We start from the raw sequence: 17,505 nt of genomic DNA, 5'->3' as shown, positions 1-17,505 counted from the left end.
ATAAGTATTTTCTCATACCATATTCTTTCCCTGAAAGAATCCCCCAATCTAAAATTACCGTCTGTCAAGGCCTGAGGTCTGATCTCCATTCCACGAAGTTTTCCTAATAGCCCAAAGTGACCTCTCTTTGGAAATAACAGTATATAGCATCAGGTATGTTAGACCTGTACAATTTTGTGAGGTCTCTTTCATTGCCACTACTTTTATTTATAGCTATAAATTGACACTTTTGTTACTAATTATTGTATGTAGTGTTTGTGCTTTATATTCTTACCGAGTACATTAAGGGAATAAGAGCCAGGTTTTATACTTTTCATAGGCCTTTACATGTGAGATATATATACTTTTTTTAATTAAAAATTTTTAAAAAATTAGTTTCAGGTGTAGACTTTAGTGATTCATCACTTACTTACAACACTTGGTGCTCATCACAAGTGCCCTCCTTAATCCCCATCACCTATTTCACCCCCCCCCGCCAAGGAACCCTCAGTTTGTTCTCTATAATTAGGAGTCAAACTCAACACCCAAAAAACAAACAATCAAGTCAAAAAATGGGCAGAAGACATGAACAGACACTTCTCCAAAGAAGACATACAAATGGCAAACAGACATGAAAAAATGTTCATCATCATTAGCCATCAGGGAAATTCAAATCAAAACCACATTGAGATACCACCTTACACCAGTTAGAATGGCAAAAATTTACAAGGCAAGAAACAACAAATGCTGGAGAGGTTGTGGAGAAAGGGGAACCCTCTTACACTGTTGGTGGGAATGCAAGTTGGTACAGCCACTTTGGAAAACAGTGTGGAGGTGCCTCAAAAATTAAAAATAGAGCTACCCTATGACCCAGCAATTGCACTACTGGGTATTTACCCCAAAGGTACAGATGTAGTGAAAAGAAGGGCCACATGCACCCCAATGTTCATAGCAGCAATGTCCGCAATAGCCAAACCGTGGAAAGAGTCGAGATGCCCTTCAACAGACGAATGGATAAAGAAGATGTGGTCCATATCTACAATGGAATATGACTCAGCCATCAGAAAGGATGAACACCCAACTTTTACATCAACATGGATGGGACTGGAGGAGATTATGCTAAGTGAAGTAAGTCAAGCAGAGAAAGTCAATTATCATATGGTTTCACTTATTTGTGGAACATAAGGAATAGCAGGGAGGACATTAGGAGAAGGAAGGGAGAAATGGGGGGGGGAATCAGAGGGGGAGACGAACCATGAGAGACTATGGACTCTGAGAAACAAACTGAGGGTTCTAGAGGGGAGGGGGTGGGGGGATGGGTTAGCCTGGTGATGGGTATTAAAGAGGGCACGTACTGCATGGAGCACCGGGTGTTATACGAAAACAATGAATCATGGATCACTACATCAAAACTAATGATGTATTGTATGTGACTAACATAACATAATAAAAAAAATTAAAAAAAAGTCTATTTCTTGGTTTGCCTCTCTTTTCCCCCTATGTTCATTTGTTTTGTTTCTTAAATTCCACACAGGAGTGAGATCCTATGATAATTCTCTTTCTTTAACTGACTTATCTCACTTAGCATAATACCCTCTAGCTCCATCCATGTCGTTGCAAATGGCAGGATTTCATTCTTTTTTATGGCTGAGTAATATTCCAAAGAAAATATGGAACACTTCACGAATCTGCATGTCATCCTTGCACAGGGACCAAGCTAATCTTCTATTATTCCAATTTTAGTAGATGTGCTGAGAAAGCGAGCATTACATACGACAGGTATTTAATACTAATTAATGAAAAATCCATCTATTCTAGGAAAAAAATGTCTACTCTATATAGTTTGTGTGAAAAGGAGAAAACATTTTTCAGTTTTTCTGCCCCTGCTAATTGAAAACCTTCCCTCTCGGGAACAGAACTAATTATTGTTTTGCAGTGCCAGATGGGGGATGAAGAAACATCTCTTCGAAAGTACGACCTGTAATCTACTACACAACTCTTTCTCCCTTTGCTTGCCCACATCCACGTCGCAGGAAGGAGAGCCCTGCTTTGGCATGGGTTACACATTTTCTAGATCACAGCAGCATAGTGCATTCTCAGAGAGCTGATGCTTTTATTTCCCCACTTGCACTATGGACAGAAGCTATGTCGTCTCCACAAAGAAGCTTTTATAAAGCTATAGTTTTCCATTGTGTTCTTAGGCTCTTCGAGGGCTGATTTCTAAGAGCCAAGGATAGGAGTTCACTGGACAGAGAATTCAGAGGAAGGGCCCATGTTCTCAGTAAAACCCTGAGGCAAGTGCTAAGAGGCCCTCTTTTCTCTCTTGGCTATTCAGCTGTGAAGTTAACATTTCTAGTGTCAAAAGCAAGCTACTTTTCTCGTATGGCTAAAGGAGACTGACCTGCTCAGCTGCTTCTCTTTTGGCATTGTATGTATCCAGGTGTTCTTGCAACTCCAAAACACTGAACTTGAGTGTTTCCAGCAAACCGCATGACATCAGCTGTCAAATCAGAAACATTGATCCAGGTTATTGCTTTTTTTTTTTTTTTTTTAAGATTTCATTTATTTGAGAGAGAGAGAGAGAGAGTACGAGCAGGGGTAGAGGGAGAAGCAGGCTCCCGGCTGAGCAGGATTCCAGGACCCTGGGATCACGACCCAAGCCAAAGGCAGACACTTAACGACTGAGCCACCCAGGTGCCCCCAGGTTATCATTTCTGGTCATAGTCATGAGACTGGCAACTTTTGAGTCGTGAAATTTCTGTTAGTTGGTTTTTGGCCCAACTTAGTGCCAGCGTCCCTTTACTGCACTCTGTCCCTGTATGAAGGGCTGACCTTTTGCTGAAATAGTACAAATGCAGTGGGATTTCAGGGATGCCAGCAAGGACAAGCATGCCTTCAAATGCTTTCAAGAACTGCCTTAGGTGAGAAATGGCATGCCAGACCAGTATATACCTTAAAGCTAACACCCTTGAAGCTTCTTAAATCTTAATTCTCTAAATATCTTTTTTTTTTTTTTTTTTTAAAGACAGAGGGACAGGGAGAATCTTAAGCAGCGTGGAGCCCAATGTGGGGCTCGATGTCACCACCCCTGAGATCATGACCTGAGCTGAAATCAAAAGTTGGACACTTAACTGACTGAGCTACCCAAGTGCCCCTCTCTAAATATCTTAATACATAATCTATGAGCATGTTTGGAAACAAAACACGACGACTAAGCTCTGGGCTCTTCATGGGGGTAGGTCTAGCCCTCTCCTACCTAGCATTTTTATCCAAGAATCAGGAAAAAAGTACCCATGTCTAGAGTAGAACTCTCTAGCTTCTCCATCTAGGACTCTGTGAAGGGTGAGGATGGTGAGGACAGTGAGGGCTCAGAATCAGAAACAGTCACAAGTCACTGCATATAATACATTGGAATTATATTTTGTGAGATATTTATAGTCAAATTGAAAATATTAACCTTTACACTTCAAAATTCTGATTTGCCTTTAAAAAAAAAAGACCATTTACTGATTGGTGCCATTCAAATTTAGTCTTTATAATAAGCCTTCATATAAAAACTTACTGTTTCAGCATCCACAAAGACTGTTGGGCATTCTGAACACATCATCATCACTTCCAGTGAACTTTTAAATTTGGTACCAATGCGTTGCAGACTCTCACCAAGAAAGCTGACTGCCTCATTAGTTATATCTCCAAACTTTCTTTGAATTGTCTATGGAGAAAAGCATTAAAAAATTTTAGTGTTTCATAAGGAGGCCTTTTTAAGAAGCATAATTTATAATTAGGGCAAACTTTTATTTTAAAATTATTGTAGTGGTATACAGAATTCTAATAACTGGTCTGTAAATCCATGTTTTTAGGCTCTTCTTTAAGATACGTTAATTTCACAAAATGATCAAAAATTTACAAAATCATACTATTGAAAAAAGAAACTGATGATTCATGCCATTCATTTCCCCATTCCTGAGATTTTTTTCATTAGGAGAGAGAGAAGGAATACGTGCTGCACATCATTGGAAATAAAGTCCTTACATGGCTGAAGAATTAGCTCTTCTAAAGTTCTACCTGAAAGAAACTTTCAGTAAATGCAGCTTACTATGTATGCTTGGCTATGGGCTGCCATCTGATTTAATTAAAGTCATAAACATGCATTAAGGGTACTATCTTCTCAAAACTCAAGAATTCTCATTGACATGAAGTAGATAGTGCCTTACCCATAATGAGCACTGAGTGAACTGGACTACATTATCAATGGTGTAATTATATAAATAGTTAACATGTACCGACATGTATATGTGCCACACCATTGGATATCCTTATGATTTCATAATAATAAAAGCATTAGCTACAATCTCAAGCATCAGGAAACAGAATAGCATTGGAAAGAAAAAAATACATAAACAGGAAACCAAGTAGCAGTGCAAAAGTACAGAATAAAATAAATAAATGCTCTGGTTCATGAGCGTTAAACAACTTCCCGGAGGGAGAGACTGGAGGTTGGAGTGGCTGGAAAAGCCCCACTGAGAATATGTACTTAGCTGGGTCTTCCAAGATGGGCAGCATTTGCTTGGGTTGAGAGGAAAAGTGGTAGGTATTTCAGAGCATAATGACTGACCTGGCGTTTCTCTGTGCTTTAGTTTCCCTGGCTACAGAATGCCAGAAATACATCTACATTTCATAGGTCTGTTCTAGGAATTAAATATGTAAAGCATTTAAGCACAATGCCTAGCATGCAGTGAGCACTCAATACAGGGGAGCTCATATTACTATTTCTACGGTTGGAAGCAATCTTAGCTAAAATTTTTGAGATGTGTGGAAACACAGCCAATTAATTTAGTACTTAATTATAAATTGTTTTATGATAGTGACTGTAAACCCTTGGGGGGTGAAGGCAGGGACCATGCTTTCTATGTTTTTTTGGCATCCCGGATGGTGCCCACCCTACTGTAGAAAATTTATCAGATGTTGCTTTCAAGTTTTATTTTAGTTGTCTGAAGGAAGATATCTGTATTAGTCATTTATAAATTATCAGCAGTACAATGGTGTCACAATATAAATTTAAATAATATCCCTATCTTTGGGAAAAAATTTTTTTTTAAAGATTTATTTTAGAGAGGGGGGAGAGGAGGGGCAGAGGGAGAGAGAAACCCAAGCGGACTCAGCTCTGAGCGTGGAGTCCAACATGGGGCTCAATCTCACGACCCTGAGATCACAACTTGAGCCAAAACCAAGACACTCAATGGACTATGCCACCCACGAGCCCCAGGAAAAAAATTTTTTTAAAGAACATCAGTGGGAAGATGAAAATTTAAGACACTAAGAAAAATAAAAATAAAAAATAGAATTTGAAAAAAAAGGGAAAAAAATAGAATTTTGAGATACTGATTTTAGATTAAAAAAAACCTATAACTTTATCAGGTAACTGTTAATATAAATTCAGAAAACTTTAAACCTCCCAGACCTGAAACAGCCTGGAAAACACATGAAAAGTGAACACTGCGCAGGACCCATCGGTGTCAGACAGCATCTGGTTGACATGGCAACGCCAGGCTTCTTCCTCGTCATCACACGCTACCGGCTGAAATGCAGCTATTATGGCAGAAAGAAATGGTGATGGAGGAGGTGATGTCTGGACTTCTGGGAAGCCATCTTGCTCTTCTTCATCTTGACTGTTAATACAAACATCACAGTAATCATAATACTATCTTAAAATAGTCAAAGTCATCCAACATAGATTTTTATTCAAATTTATGCATTGATTTTGAAAATGTACAACAACCTAAACTTTGTAAGAACAAAGTACAAATAAGCGGATTTCTGTGTTCTTTCTACTGAGCACCTTTGGAATTAGAAACTGACTTTCAAGCAACCACCTTAAAACAAGCCAAGTCCCATAATATGCTAGTGCTATGCAATAATTTCAGCAACTTCTGTGAATAACTCAAATTAGAATGCTTTTATTTTTTTTTTTTAAGATTTTATTTATTTATTTGACAGAGAGAGAGACAGCGAGAGAGGGAACACAAACAGGGGGAGTGGGAGAGGGAGAAGCAGACTTCCCGCGGAGCAGGGAGCCCGATGCGGGGCTCGATCCCAGGACCCTGGGATCATGACCTGAGCTGAAGGCAGACGCTTAACGACTGAGCCACCCAGGCGCCCCTAGAATGCTTTTATTTTTAATGATCAATTTTGGAGGCTTTTTCATTGAACAGGTCCAAATTGATGACAATAACATGTAAAGCGTTCTGGCTATTGACTTTTGGGTCAGGGACTAGCTTAGCTGCTTTATATGGACTGTTTCAGTCCATCTTCACAGCAACTCTGAAGGTTAGGTTCATATTACCTCAGTTTTACCACGAGGAAACAAAAAGTTCAGTGAAAAGTACTGTGCCTAGGTTACTGGGTAGGAAATGACAAAATCAGAATATGAACCCAGGACTATGGGTCCAAACCCAAGGTTATAAGCCTCGACACATACTGGCAGCTCAGCTATTTCATGAGTATATACCATGTGCCTTGAGGTGTGTCATAATAGATTGCGGACTCAGAGAAAAATAAGACATGGCCATCTCTTTTGAGGAATTTATAATCCCAACAAAGTCAGATAATACAAACAAAAATGGAACAGTGGAAAGAGATGAGGATATGTTTGGGTTGGACATTCTATATAGAAATGTGTAACTCTGGGTCTTAAAGCTGAAGGGTGTTTGAGTCAGACACTCCATAAAAAAAAAAGTGTTACTCAAGGTCTTAAAATTGCATGTTTCACATGACAAAGTAGCTCTATAAGGCTTTACAGAAATTATGGAGCAATTCATATGGAAGGGAGGGATCTGAGTAAAGATGGAAGGGAAGATCAAAATAAAACAGACATCTGAAGTGAAAACTAAGCTATACCTCAAAAAAGTATATTTTTACAATGTCACTGTGGTGACTGATTTTAACAAAATGTGTTTCTTGTAAGCTTGGGTGGCTAGCCCTCTGTATTTAGTAGGGATGCACTACTCTATTTCATCTTCAATACTTGGCCAAAGCCCATAATTTGGCTTCAACCTTTTAGAAAGCCCAACAGTTGACTATCTACCTCCACATCATTTCTGGCATCCCTGACTTTGTGTATGATGAATGAATGAGTGATTGCAGAGGTTACTGCCATCCAAATCGGTAATATGAACAAGGTATGTCACCAAAGTGGTTAATGTCTGAATGTACACTTTCAAATACAGGAAAATATTCTAGGTATACTGAAGAGTGAAAATCTCCTTCTGTGTTGTATGTGTTAAAACTCTATTATCACTTGATGGGGCACATGGCCAGCTCAGTTGGAGGAGCATGCAACTCTTGATCTCAGGGTGTGAGTTCAAGCCCCGTATTGGGTGTAGAGCTTACTTAAACACACACACACGCCCCCCACACCCACACACCTCTATTAGCACTTGAAATACAAATGAATGGTTTTTATTGTAAGAGTGAAACTCTGAAATATTCGATGATTACTAAATATTAATATTTGTATAAAAATAATTATCAAGGAGCTTGAAATTATTGAATGGGGAAATAGATACACAGATAGTGCATTAAGCTAGTTACCTTTATAAAGAACATTATTTTGAGCAATATTTATAAAACTTAAATAAAAGAAAAATAGTAGATATTAGATTATATCATAATTTGAATCATTATAGAACTGTTTGGTTTACACATTTCATAACAGCCACCAAGATTTCTTCTAAGAACTATATGCAATAATTGATTACTCAATTTTGTTAACCCATGAGTGAGTAAAATGCCCTCTTGGGGAATTCTTGATACTTTGTGATAATAATATATTTTGAATGTATGGAACATAAACATTTTAAAAGGAGTAATCTAACATCTGACAGTACCAAGAAATGATCACTTCTGCCCATTTTATAAGTCAAACTTTACAACTCTGACCACTGATGAGGAAACTATAAAATAATTTACTGGATAGATTTCAGATTTATTTTAGTATCACAGAAGTTCATCCCATGATTTTAATACTTGGCTCTGGCCATGGCCTAATATTGATTTTAACAATTGGCCATTTGGTATTTCACCAAAATAGATATTTGGTGTAGAATGTTGCTCACTATGCTTTGTTTTTTCTTTAAACAAACTGAAGGTCGGGCGCCTGGGTGGCTCAGTTGGTTAAGCGACTGCCTTCAGCTCAGGTCATGATCCTGGAGTCCCGGGATCGGGTCCCGCATCGGGCTCCCTGCTTGGTGGGGAGTCTGCTTCTCGCTCTGACCCTCTCTCTCTCCTCTCATGCTCTCTCTCTCACTCTCTCTCAAATAAATAAAATATTTAAAAAAATAAACAAACTGAAGGTCAATAATAGAAAATAAACCCATCACAGTCATCTTATCTTTTAAAATGAAGGCGGTATGATTATAGGCTAAAAACACAGAAATGAAAGTAAGTAAACTGGAATAGAGCATCATATTTGGGAGGGGCTCAGAGAGAAAATATCACCTCATTCTAGTGTTTGTGATACCATATTCTCACCTAGACAGTCCCGAGAAATCAGCTTCTTCTTCTTCACATCGTTCATCGAGTTCTTTCAAAGCTAAGGTAACATCTTCTTCACAGACTGACTCAGGGTAGCTTTCAGGAGCTAAGGGCTCTGGCATGTCAGTGTCTTCTAAGTCCAGAATCCCCCGACACACAAGAGATTCCTGCTGTTCTTGAATTATGTATGAACCTTCATCTTCAACAAAGTTTGTAATAGCCTGTTCCTCCTTTAATACTGAACTTGTATCCTGTAAATCAATCACATTTTTTTATCAAGTTTAGAAACGTTAGAAAATTAAAAAAATTTTTTATTTCAAGTTTTTGTTTAAATTCTAGTTAGTTAACATATATGGTAAAATTGGCTTCAGAGAATTTAGTGATCTCATCACTTACATACAACACCCAGTGCTCATCTTAACAAGTGCCCTCCTTAATGCCCAGCACCCGTTTAGCCCATCCCCCCACCCACCTCCCTCCATCAACCCTCAGTTTGTTCTCTGTAGTCGAGTCTCTTATGGTTTGCTTCCTTCTTTCCCCCCTTCCCCTATGTTCCTCTGTTTTGTTTCTTAAATTCCACATATGAGTGAAACATATGGTATTTGTCTTTCTCTGACTTATTTCGCTTAGCATTATACATTCTAGCTCCATCCACAGCATTGCAAATGGCAAGCTTTCATTCTTTTAGATGGCTGATTAATATTCCGTTGTATATATACCACATCTTCTTTATCCATTCATCACTCAGTGGGTATTTGGGCTCTCTCCATAGTTTGGCTATTGTTGATAATGCTGCTATAGACATCGGGGTGCAGGTACCCGTATGAATCTGTATTTTTGTATCCTTTGGGTAAATACCTAGTGGTGTAATTTCTGGGTCATAGGGTAGTTCTATTTTTAACTCTTTGAGGAACCTCCATACTGTTTTCCAGAGTGGCTGTACCAGTCTGCATGCCCACCAACAGTGTAAGAGGTTTCTCCTTTCTCCGCAGCCTCACCAACATCTGTTGTTTACTGAGTTGTTAATTTTAGCCATTCTGACAGGTGAGGTGGTATCTCATTGTGGTTTTGATATGTATTTCCCTGATAATGAGTGATGTTGAGCATCTTTTTCATGTGTCTGCTGGCCATCTTTGTATCTTTTTTGGAAAAATATCTGTTCGTGTCTTCTGCCCATTTCTTAACTGGATTATTTATTTTTTGGGTGTTAAGTTTGGTAAGTTCTTTATAGATTTTGGATATTAACCCTTTATCAGATTTGTCATTTGCAAATGTCTTCTCCTATTCCGTCGTCAACACTAATTTTAATGGACATGGATCTCAGTTTAATCGGTTTGAAAATAAGCACTAATGGTCTCAGTTTTAGAGGAGTAAAGATCAGCTCCTTTTCAAAGGTGCTTAGTCCTAAGTTACTACTTAGTTGTGTAGTAGTTTCTTTTCTTCTTGGGTCAAAGTAGAATTTTCTTCCAAAACATGAAAAGTAAGTGAAACAGCCCTTGACCTTAGACCAGTCTGGGTCTCAGTTTATACATTTGTAAAATTCATCTATAACATAAAATGAGTGAAGGATTTTGACCAGATTCTGGGCTGGGTGCTCTGGGATAAATCAATAACTATCTATAATTAGTTTACAGCCTAATAATGGGGTTAGTCTAATGTGCAAGTAATGATCATCTAGAGTACAGTAAGTGTAAGGTAAATATTATGAGTAATATACAAAGGACTACTGGTACTCAAAAAGGGAAAGGTCACAGCTAGTTGAAGCACGGAGACTAGTCTCTTTGGAGGAAACAACATATGATGGGTTTTGACAAGGATGGGTTAGTGATAGTGTCATGGACTGAGTGTTTTTATCCCCTCAAAATGCCTGTGTTGAAACCCTAACCCCCAGTGTGGTGTATCAGAAGATGGGGCCTTTGGACGGTGATTAGGTTCTCAGGAATGGGATGAGTGCCTTTACAAGAAGAGGTCAGAGAGCCAGCTAGTCCTTTTTTCTCCCATGCGAGGACACAGCAAGGAGGGCTACCAGGAAGAGGCGTTCCCATGCAGTGAATCATCCGGCACCTGGATCCTGGACTCCTTGGCCTCTAGAACTGTGTGTTGATAAGCTACCCGGTTTCTGGTATTTTGCACTAGTAGCCCAAGTGGACCAAGACAGCATTTCAGGTTAGAGGACTTAGAAGACAGGAATGGCACAGAAACGTGGCAGGAAAACATGAAGGGTATTACGGGAACACTGGCCTGGAAGTTAGGGAAGCAGGGAAGGGAGCAAATTCTGACTCTGCACAGAATAGCACTTTTTAAATAATATAGGACAATTATTCCTTAATAATTCCAAAAATTTATATTCAATACACTCTGTTTGCATTGGAAACTTTTTAAAAAGAGATTTGGCCATTTAAAGCGGTAAGCATTAGTTATTTGGAAAGATAGATAGTTTCTATGATAGTGCTAGAGATATTTCTACACCTAAAGGTTTTATTAGCACTAATCTTTCCTTCTACATCGATTTGAATATACCATGTTGAAATAACCCACCAAACTTCTTAGTTTAATGTCCTCACTTTTCATTAGTTTATACTTGTATTTGGTTGACATTTGTTACTGAATAATAATTAGAAAATAGATGTTTTATCTGTAATTACTAACATAAACTATATGCTGAAATTTTCTAGGAACACCTAGATTTCATGAAGAAAGTGCTTTTGGGCTAATGGAATGGATTCCACTGTTATGTATACATTATGAGAATCAAATTTTCTTGAACTTTATCTTATGATGCGTGTATGTACACATAGGCCCCCCCCAATTACATTCAAAGGTTCATTTCCTATAAGGAGTAATTTCTGCCATCCATGAATTTGGTATCTAAACTATTCTAAATATTAGAATAAATTCCTCTGTGAAGATTTCTCTAATAAAAGCAAGTGAAGAACTTAATCCCTTAACAGCTCAGAGTGTAATTTATATATATTACAGAGAAGAAAGGAGCAAATGGCTCTAAAGTTTCTGTCATGACATGAAATGCTTCGGCCTCTTCTGTTTTATCTTCCTGATGTTAACATAATTTAAGGGGAAAAAAACTCTCAGACAGTTCTAGGAATGGATTCTCCCTTTAATTCAAAGTATTTCACCCATTAAAATTAATTCTTCTTAAGCAGTTGCTTTTAAAAACAGAATTATGGTTTTATTTCATTATCTTGGTGTTGTCATGCTTTTTAAAAAAGGACAATTTGAGGTCATTTGTCCCATTTGGCATACTAGGGAAAAACAAATTAGGCTAAAATACCTAATATTCTCCTGTGGACAGCCATTCTTTTGGTGATAATTTTAAAGTCAACAGAACTGTTTCTAAATGAAATACTATGGTTTATGAATCTCTCCTTCATCCTCATTCACCTGTGTCACAAAGCTTATAGTGAAAATGAAACCCATGACTGGAAAAGGAAATATACCTAGTAAAGTGAAGTGTTTTTCCTTTAGGAAGAGAAATATATCATCAGGAACTTTATAGTGCCTTGGAAACAAGCCATCAAATACAGTCCTGTTGGATGAATGGCTGTCCCATCTGCAATAACACAGTTTCTAATATATATGGAAATATATGTGAATTTCCATTTCCAATAAATGAGTGATTTCTATCAGAAGTTTACTGTGATTATAGCTATTTTAATAACCAAAAATAAAAGACTTCCCATTTGTCAAGTAAACAAAATGACAACACACAACCATTAACCTTACTGCTTTTGTTAAGAAGAGGTATTTCTAGTATCGGTCTGTTTTCCATTGTTTCTAATAAGACCTTTTTACATGCTATGATCCAAACCAGACACAGCTGATAGACTATTAAGTAGGAATTAACACTCACATAACAAGCCTCCCCACAACTGAAAGGAATAGTCTACTTAAGGTGCATCTCTAAATTGGTCAGTTCTCTCCTGGAAACATTTCTCATTTCATGCACTCTTCCTTCAGGCCCCATTATCTCTTGCTAATTTTCTTCTGGTTTATCTCCCCATCTCAGCCTCCTCCTGCCCCCCCTCCACACCTCTGACAGAGAGACTTCACTAAAACACAAACCAGACTGTGCCTTCCCCTGATGACAGGTGCCTAGACCGCAAGCTCCACGTGACGGGTACTAGAACTTCCTTTCCTTTTTCCACACACAAAAAGAGATTTTAAAAGAGATTGTATCCCTCTTCTGCTAAAATCCTCCGATGCTTACCTGCTCTGTGGCTCTAGGTTCCCCCCCAGCCCACCCCAACTCCTCTACGCAGCCCCTCCTGCTCACCGTGCTCCAGCCTCACTGGTGGCCCGTTCTTCGGCTACACCAGGGCCTTTGTAACTGCTGCCTCCCCAGCCTGGGACACCCTCCCTCCATATCTCTTTGTCACTTAGGTTTTACCTCAAATGCCACCCTTTCTTCCTCACAATTCCACATTACTGTTAGTTTTTCTTAGTATGACTACGAGGATGATCACCTTCTGATATGTTATTTCTATTTTATTTGTCTTACCTGTTTATCATTCCTTTTACTACAATTAAGCTCCATAAAGCCAGGAGCCTTTGTTCCACATGGTGCCATATGCCCAGTGCCCAGAATAGCGACCAGCAAGTAGTAGGGGCTCCGTAAATATGGGCTAAATCACTGAATACTTGCATGCCCTGTATTCTCATCTAAGTGTCTGGCACGGTGCTTGTCACGCAACAGGCATCTCTTGAAACAATGAAAATTCACGACTTTTGACCATCCTGAGGTCAGTCTAAGTCTTCAGTATGGCATGGAGGACCCGTCTCATCTTAGACCTTATCCGTCTCTCCTTTTTCTCCTCCTCCTATTTCATTCTCTAGAAATACTCAATTTCCTGCTGTTACCTGAATAGCCACGTTATATCATGCTGCCATGTCTTTCCACATGCTGTCCCTCTGCCTGCAACATCCCAGTTGCCATGAGGCCTGTCCTTTACCACCATCAGCCCAATGTACAGCTGATCAGTCTCTCCCGAGGTTTTACAAAAGCCCAGACATGGCTGTTAAGTTTCTTATACGGAAATGTAATGCTTCCCCCCACCACCCCCAACCTTCTCTGTCTTCCTTAACAGACAATGCACTCCCTGAGAGTAGGGGTCACCATACCTTATTCATCTTTCAAGCACCTAACTCAGTGCCTGGCATATAGGAAAATCTCAATATTTGTTGAATTATCTAAACTTAAGCCATACTAGCCATACATTTTTTAAAAATGCCAAAATGCCTTCATCTCAAACTCTGGTTACTGTTAAAAATGTAAAATACACTGTCAGCCTAATAACACGAGAATTCAACTAACTAAAATAATGAGATCTAGCAACATTAATTTGGTTAACTGTGAAAAAAATATAGTATTTTCCTAATACTTACCAAAGCATTAAAGCACAGATGACAGAACTATAGCAATTATAGCTTAAAAAAAAAAAAAAGAAAGAAAAGAGTATCTATAATAATCTTAAGGAAAAAAAACACTAAGAAAACTAATACTTACTTATTTTGGGGGTCAGTCATTAGCTTGGAATCTGGCTTACTTCTCACAGGCCTTTCCAAAAGTCATAATACTAGTAGTTCCAACGTCTTTTTAAAAGGTTTCATTTAACCAACCGCTAACACAGCTGGCCTGAGGTTTTAATCCCAATCATAGCACCAATCACATAAACCCAAACACAAAGCAAAAAGAGAAGAAAAAACAAAAGCGGTCCTTCAAAGAAGATACAGTGCCAAAGAAGATGCTCACCATCCCCAGAGAAACATCTGTACATTGACCTAAATCACACTCTGCAACACAAATTGCTCATTCAAAACACTCAAGATTATTTTTAACCTGTAGGTCATTTCCTTAATCCAGCAACTTTTTTTTAAATTATCAGATTTGACTATTTCATCTAAAGCAACCTGACAGGTTAGAAATACTGGCAACAAATCAAATAATTAGTGTATCAGGTGAAAACTCTTTTGAAAGAAAAGCAAGGGATGTAACAGAGTGCTAAAAAGAGCCCAGATTGGCCATGCACCAGCCCGCCTTTCTCCCCACCTCAGGCAGCTGGCTGTTAGCATTATCTAGAGAAGCCTCCAAACTTGGGGTCTCATCTCTGATTTGAAGCACTTCTTCTGTTGAGACGCTGCCCGTGGAATCTTGCGACTGAAGTAAATCGGGATGGTCTGGTATCGTTTCATCCGCAGCACCATCACTGTTCAGCTAAAAGGAGAAACAGTAAAGTAAGGAATTCATTCACAAGTCAGTGATGGTCACAAAGGCCACAAGGAACAGATTCTAGATCATCAGATATTTTGGGAGCTTCGTTAGAAAGAGCTTCTTTGACTTCCTAAAATGACCTCTGCCCTCCTTTCTGTCTACGATGGAATCGGTGCCGTTGATACAAGCAGCTACCCATTCATGCAGGGTAAATTTCACCAAGCAAAAACTATCAACGCGGAGGAGCTCCACGTGACCATGTTCATCTTGAATTGAAATTCGTATTTTTCGTCCTAGATCTTATTTTTTTAATTAACATACAATGTATTATTAGTTTTAGAGGCAGACTCACCATCGCTAGGAGAGAGGAGGGAACGGCCTTAGCTGCGAAGGGGAGCACAGCATCAACGTAGATGCTTAGTTCTGTCATGAACAGAACACTCCACTAGCAATGCAGTTTGGTATTTTCATTTCAGCATGTGCATTTTACCCAAAGTGAAATGAAAAATCAGGAAAATCAAGCAAGAGTAATCACTAAGTCGGAAGTTAAGAGGAAGGCGAGACCAACTTTGCTCTGTAAGGTGACTGTTTACCATCTGTGTGCGTGAGAGTATCTGGCTTGCTGTGAGCGCTGCTTCCTCTTCTGATGACTCGTCTGTATCCTCCTGGTTGGTCAGGTTCAGGCTGGGTGTGCTGCTGGAGCACTGGTACTCCTGGAGGGATGGAGTGTCCCCCTTGTCGATGCTGTCCAGTGAGCGCCTGCGGACTCCCCAGTTGAAGTTGTCCATACTTTCACCCTGGAAAAGTCAGACATGATTTCTAAGACCTCAGACATGTGTATATGGTCAACATAATACACCAGGAAAACATGAACCAAGATGAAAAATACTTAATGCATCATCATAAGCAGAGTTTCAATCAGCCCTTCAATTTCTCAAAACTTTTAAGACACCATTAAATATTTATACTTAGAGATCAAAAGATTTGGTTGAGCCTGTTTTAACTAAATAATTTTCTTGACTTTCTATCTTGTATGACTGGGGACCATCTAAACCTACAAGCTAGGCCATTTCTATTCTAACACACAAACACAAAGGAGACAACGAGGAAGACAAATGCATCACAAATGACAACACATAAACAGTCCACAACACCAGGCTGCAACTTACCTGCAGTTCCTGGTTAGCAAAAAGGAAAACACACAGAATTAGAAAGAACGAAGACAAACATTTAAATATACACTACACCTTGGGGGGAAAACTCTTTGTGATTTCTCAAACCCAAAGACTGATTCAAGCTCTGGATTAAGCTCGGAGCAGGAAGCCAACATGTGATTCAAGTTACTTTTTTATGCAAGATATATTATGAAGAAGTCAGAGACAGACACTTAAAACAACATTTCTATGATACACTTTGGCAACACAAACTTTAAGAAAATCTTCAAAATTTACATGGATTTAATATACAATGCAAAAATGACTTAAAATACCCACATTCAGTTGACAACATACAGGGTCACAATTATTTTAGTCTGCAGGATGGTTCTGGCTAAACCCATTTCTTGCTATAAAATAGTTTAAAATCAAGATCATAGCTTTCAAAACATAACCTTTTACAACTTCAAAAGGTCAAGAGGAAATAGGACAGATTTCAATTTCATGCCTTTTATGGATTTATATAAGTTATGTTTCTGTTACTGTAAACTGATCCTCCTTTTGCAAGGATGTAATTCTTATATTCTCTCTTAAGCCCTGATAAGACAAATTACAATGAGTTGGCCAGCAAAACAAGATTTGTGTTCATTTTACTCAAGAGGGACTGTCCAAAATAGAGGTTTTCAAATCCTTTTGTTTAATAAAGCAAAGGAATACTTTTCTTTCCTTTTTTTTTTTTTAAGATTTTATTTATTTGAGAGAGGGAGAGAGCACAAGCAGGAGGAACAGCAGAGGGAGAGGGAGAAGCGGGCTCCCTGCTCAGCAGGGAGCCCGACATGGGGCTCGATCCCAGAACCCCAGGATCGTGACCTGAGCTGAAGGCAGACACTTCACGACAGAGCCCCCCAGGCGCCCTAGGAATACTTATTTCAAATGAGATTCAAAACGGAAGTCAACTGTGCAAAACCGATGAACAAAACCCAGGCTGCTCTGGTTGAAAAAAGGTAGCCAGGAGCTCTGCCCACTTGGCCCTTGGATTTCTCCCTGTTTCTCAGGCTGTTAGGGGCCCTGCAGGTCAAAGTTTGAAAAGCTATCTTTCTACAAGGTATTTCAAATATTGTTATGTAGCATAGCACCGAGTAAGGGCAACACACAACAACAGCCCTCAGTCTTTATTTGGTGAATGAATGAATATACACGGGGAGCTTTCAAGGTTGGGGGTATTTTAAAAGTTTAATTACGAGTTCCATTTGTTTTGTAGCAAAGTGTTTCCTATTACCATGTTTTAAGCAAGACTATATTTAGGTTTTAAAGATTTGCCTAAATATGAGGCATAAATTAACACCACTTTCCCCAAATCACTGACTTGAATTAAAGAAAAAACTACATTAAACATCTTTAATTTAATTTGACTAAGGTTCTATTCAAAAGCCATATTTACTGGGGCACCTGGGTGACTCTGTTGGTTAAGGATCAAACTCTTGATTTTGGCTCAGGCCATGGACTCATGATTGTAAGATCAAGTCCTTGCATTGGGCTCCGTGCTGGGCATGGAGCCTGCTTGGGATTCTCTCTCTCTCTCCCTCTCCTTCCCCCCCCTCGCCCGCCACCGCC

General features: G+C 39.0%; 1 protein-coding gene and 1 non-coding gene across 6 annotated transcripts in view; both read right to left on the bottom strand.

The window, feature by feature from the left end:
* FRYL (FRY like transcription coactivator) overlaps positions 1 to 17,505 on the bottom strand; it is a 251,245-nt gene that overhangs the window by 12,845 nt on the left and 220,895 nt on the right. For all 5 annotated transcript variants that reach the window (XM_088021180.1, XM_088021179.1, XM_028100519.2 and 2 more), the window contains 6 exons: positions 15,331 to 15,534; positions 14,576 to 14,740; positions 8,509 to 8,762; positions 5,441 to 5,648; positions 3,542 to 3,691; positions 2,381 to 2,479 (listed from right to left, as the gene is read on the bottom strand). In XM_088021180.1, the coding sequence (XP_087877306.1) occupies positions 2,381 to 2,479; positions 3,542 to 3,691; positions 5,441 to 5,648; positions 8,509 to 8,762; positions 14,576 to 14,740; positions 15,331 to 15,534 (1,080 nt within the window). The remainder of the gene's footprint in view (positions 1 to 2,380; positions 2,480 to 3,541; positions 3,692 to 5,440; positions 5,649 to 8,508; positions 8,763 to 14,575; positions 14,741 to 15,330; positions 15,535 to 17,505) is intronic.
* Positions 1,644 to 1,746, bottom strand: LOC114206881 (U6 spliceosomal RNA). Its single transcript, XR_003608739.1, has one exon. It is a non-coding gene; the product is annotated as a U6 spliceosomal RNA (small nuclear RNA).

This window comes from Eumetopias jubatus, unplaced genomic scaffold (genome assembly GCF_037043125.1).
Source record: "Eumetopias jubatus isolate StellerSeaLion01/CBP00866 unplaced genomic scaffold, mEumJub1_p1.0 scaffold_2, whole genome shotgun sequence".
Lineage (NCBI taxonomy): Eukaryota > Metazoa > Chordata > Mammalia > Carnivora > Otariidae > Eumetopias > Eumetopias jubatus.
This window is presented reverse-complemented; position numbering and strand designations above follow the sequence as displayed.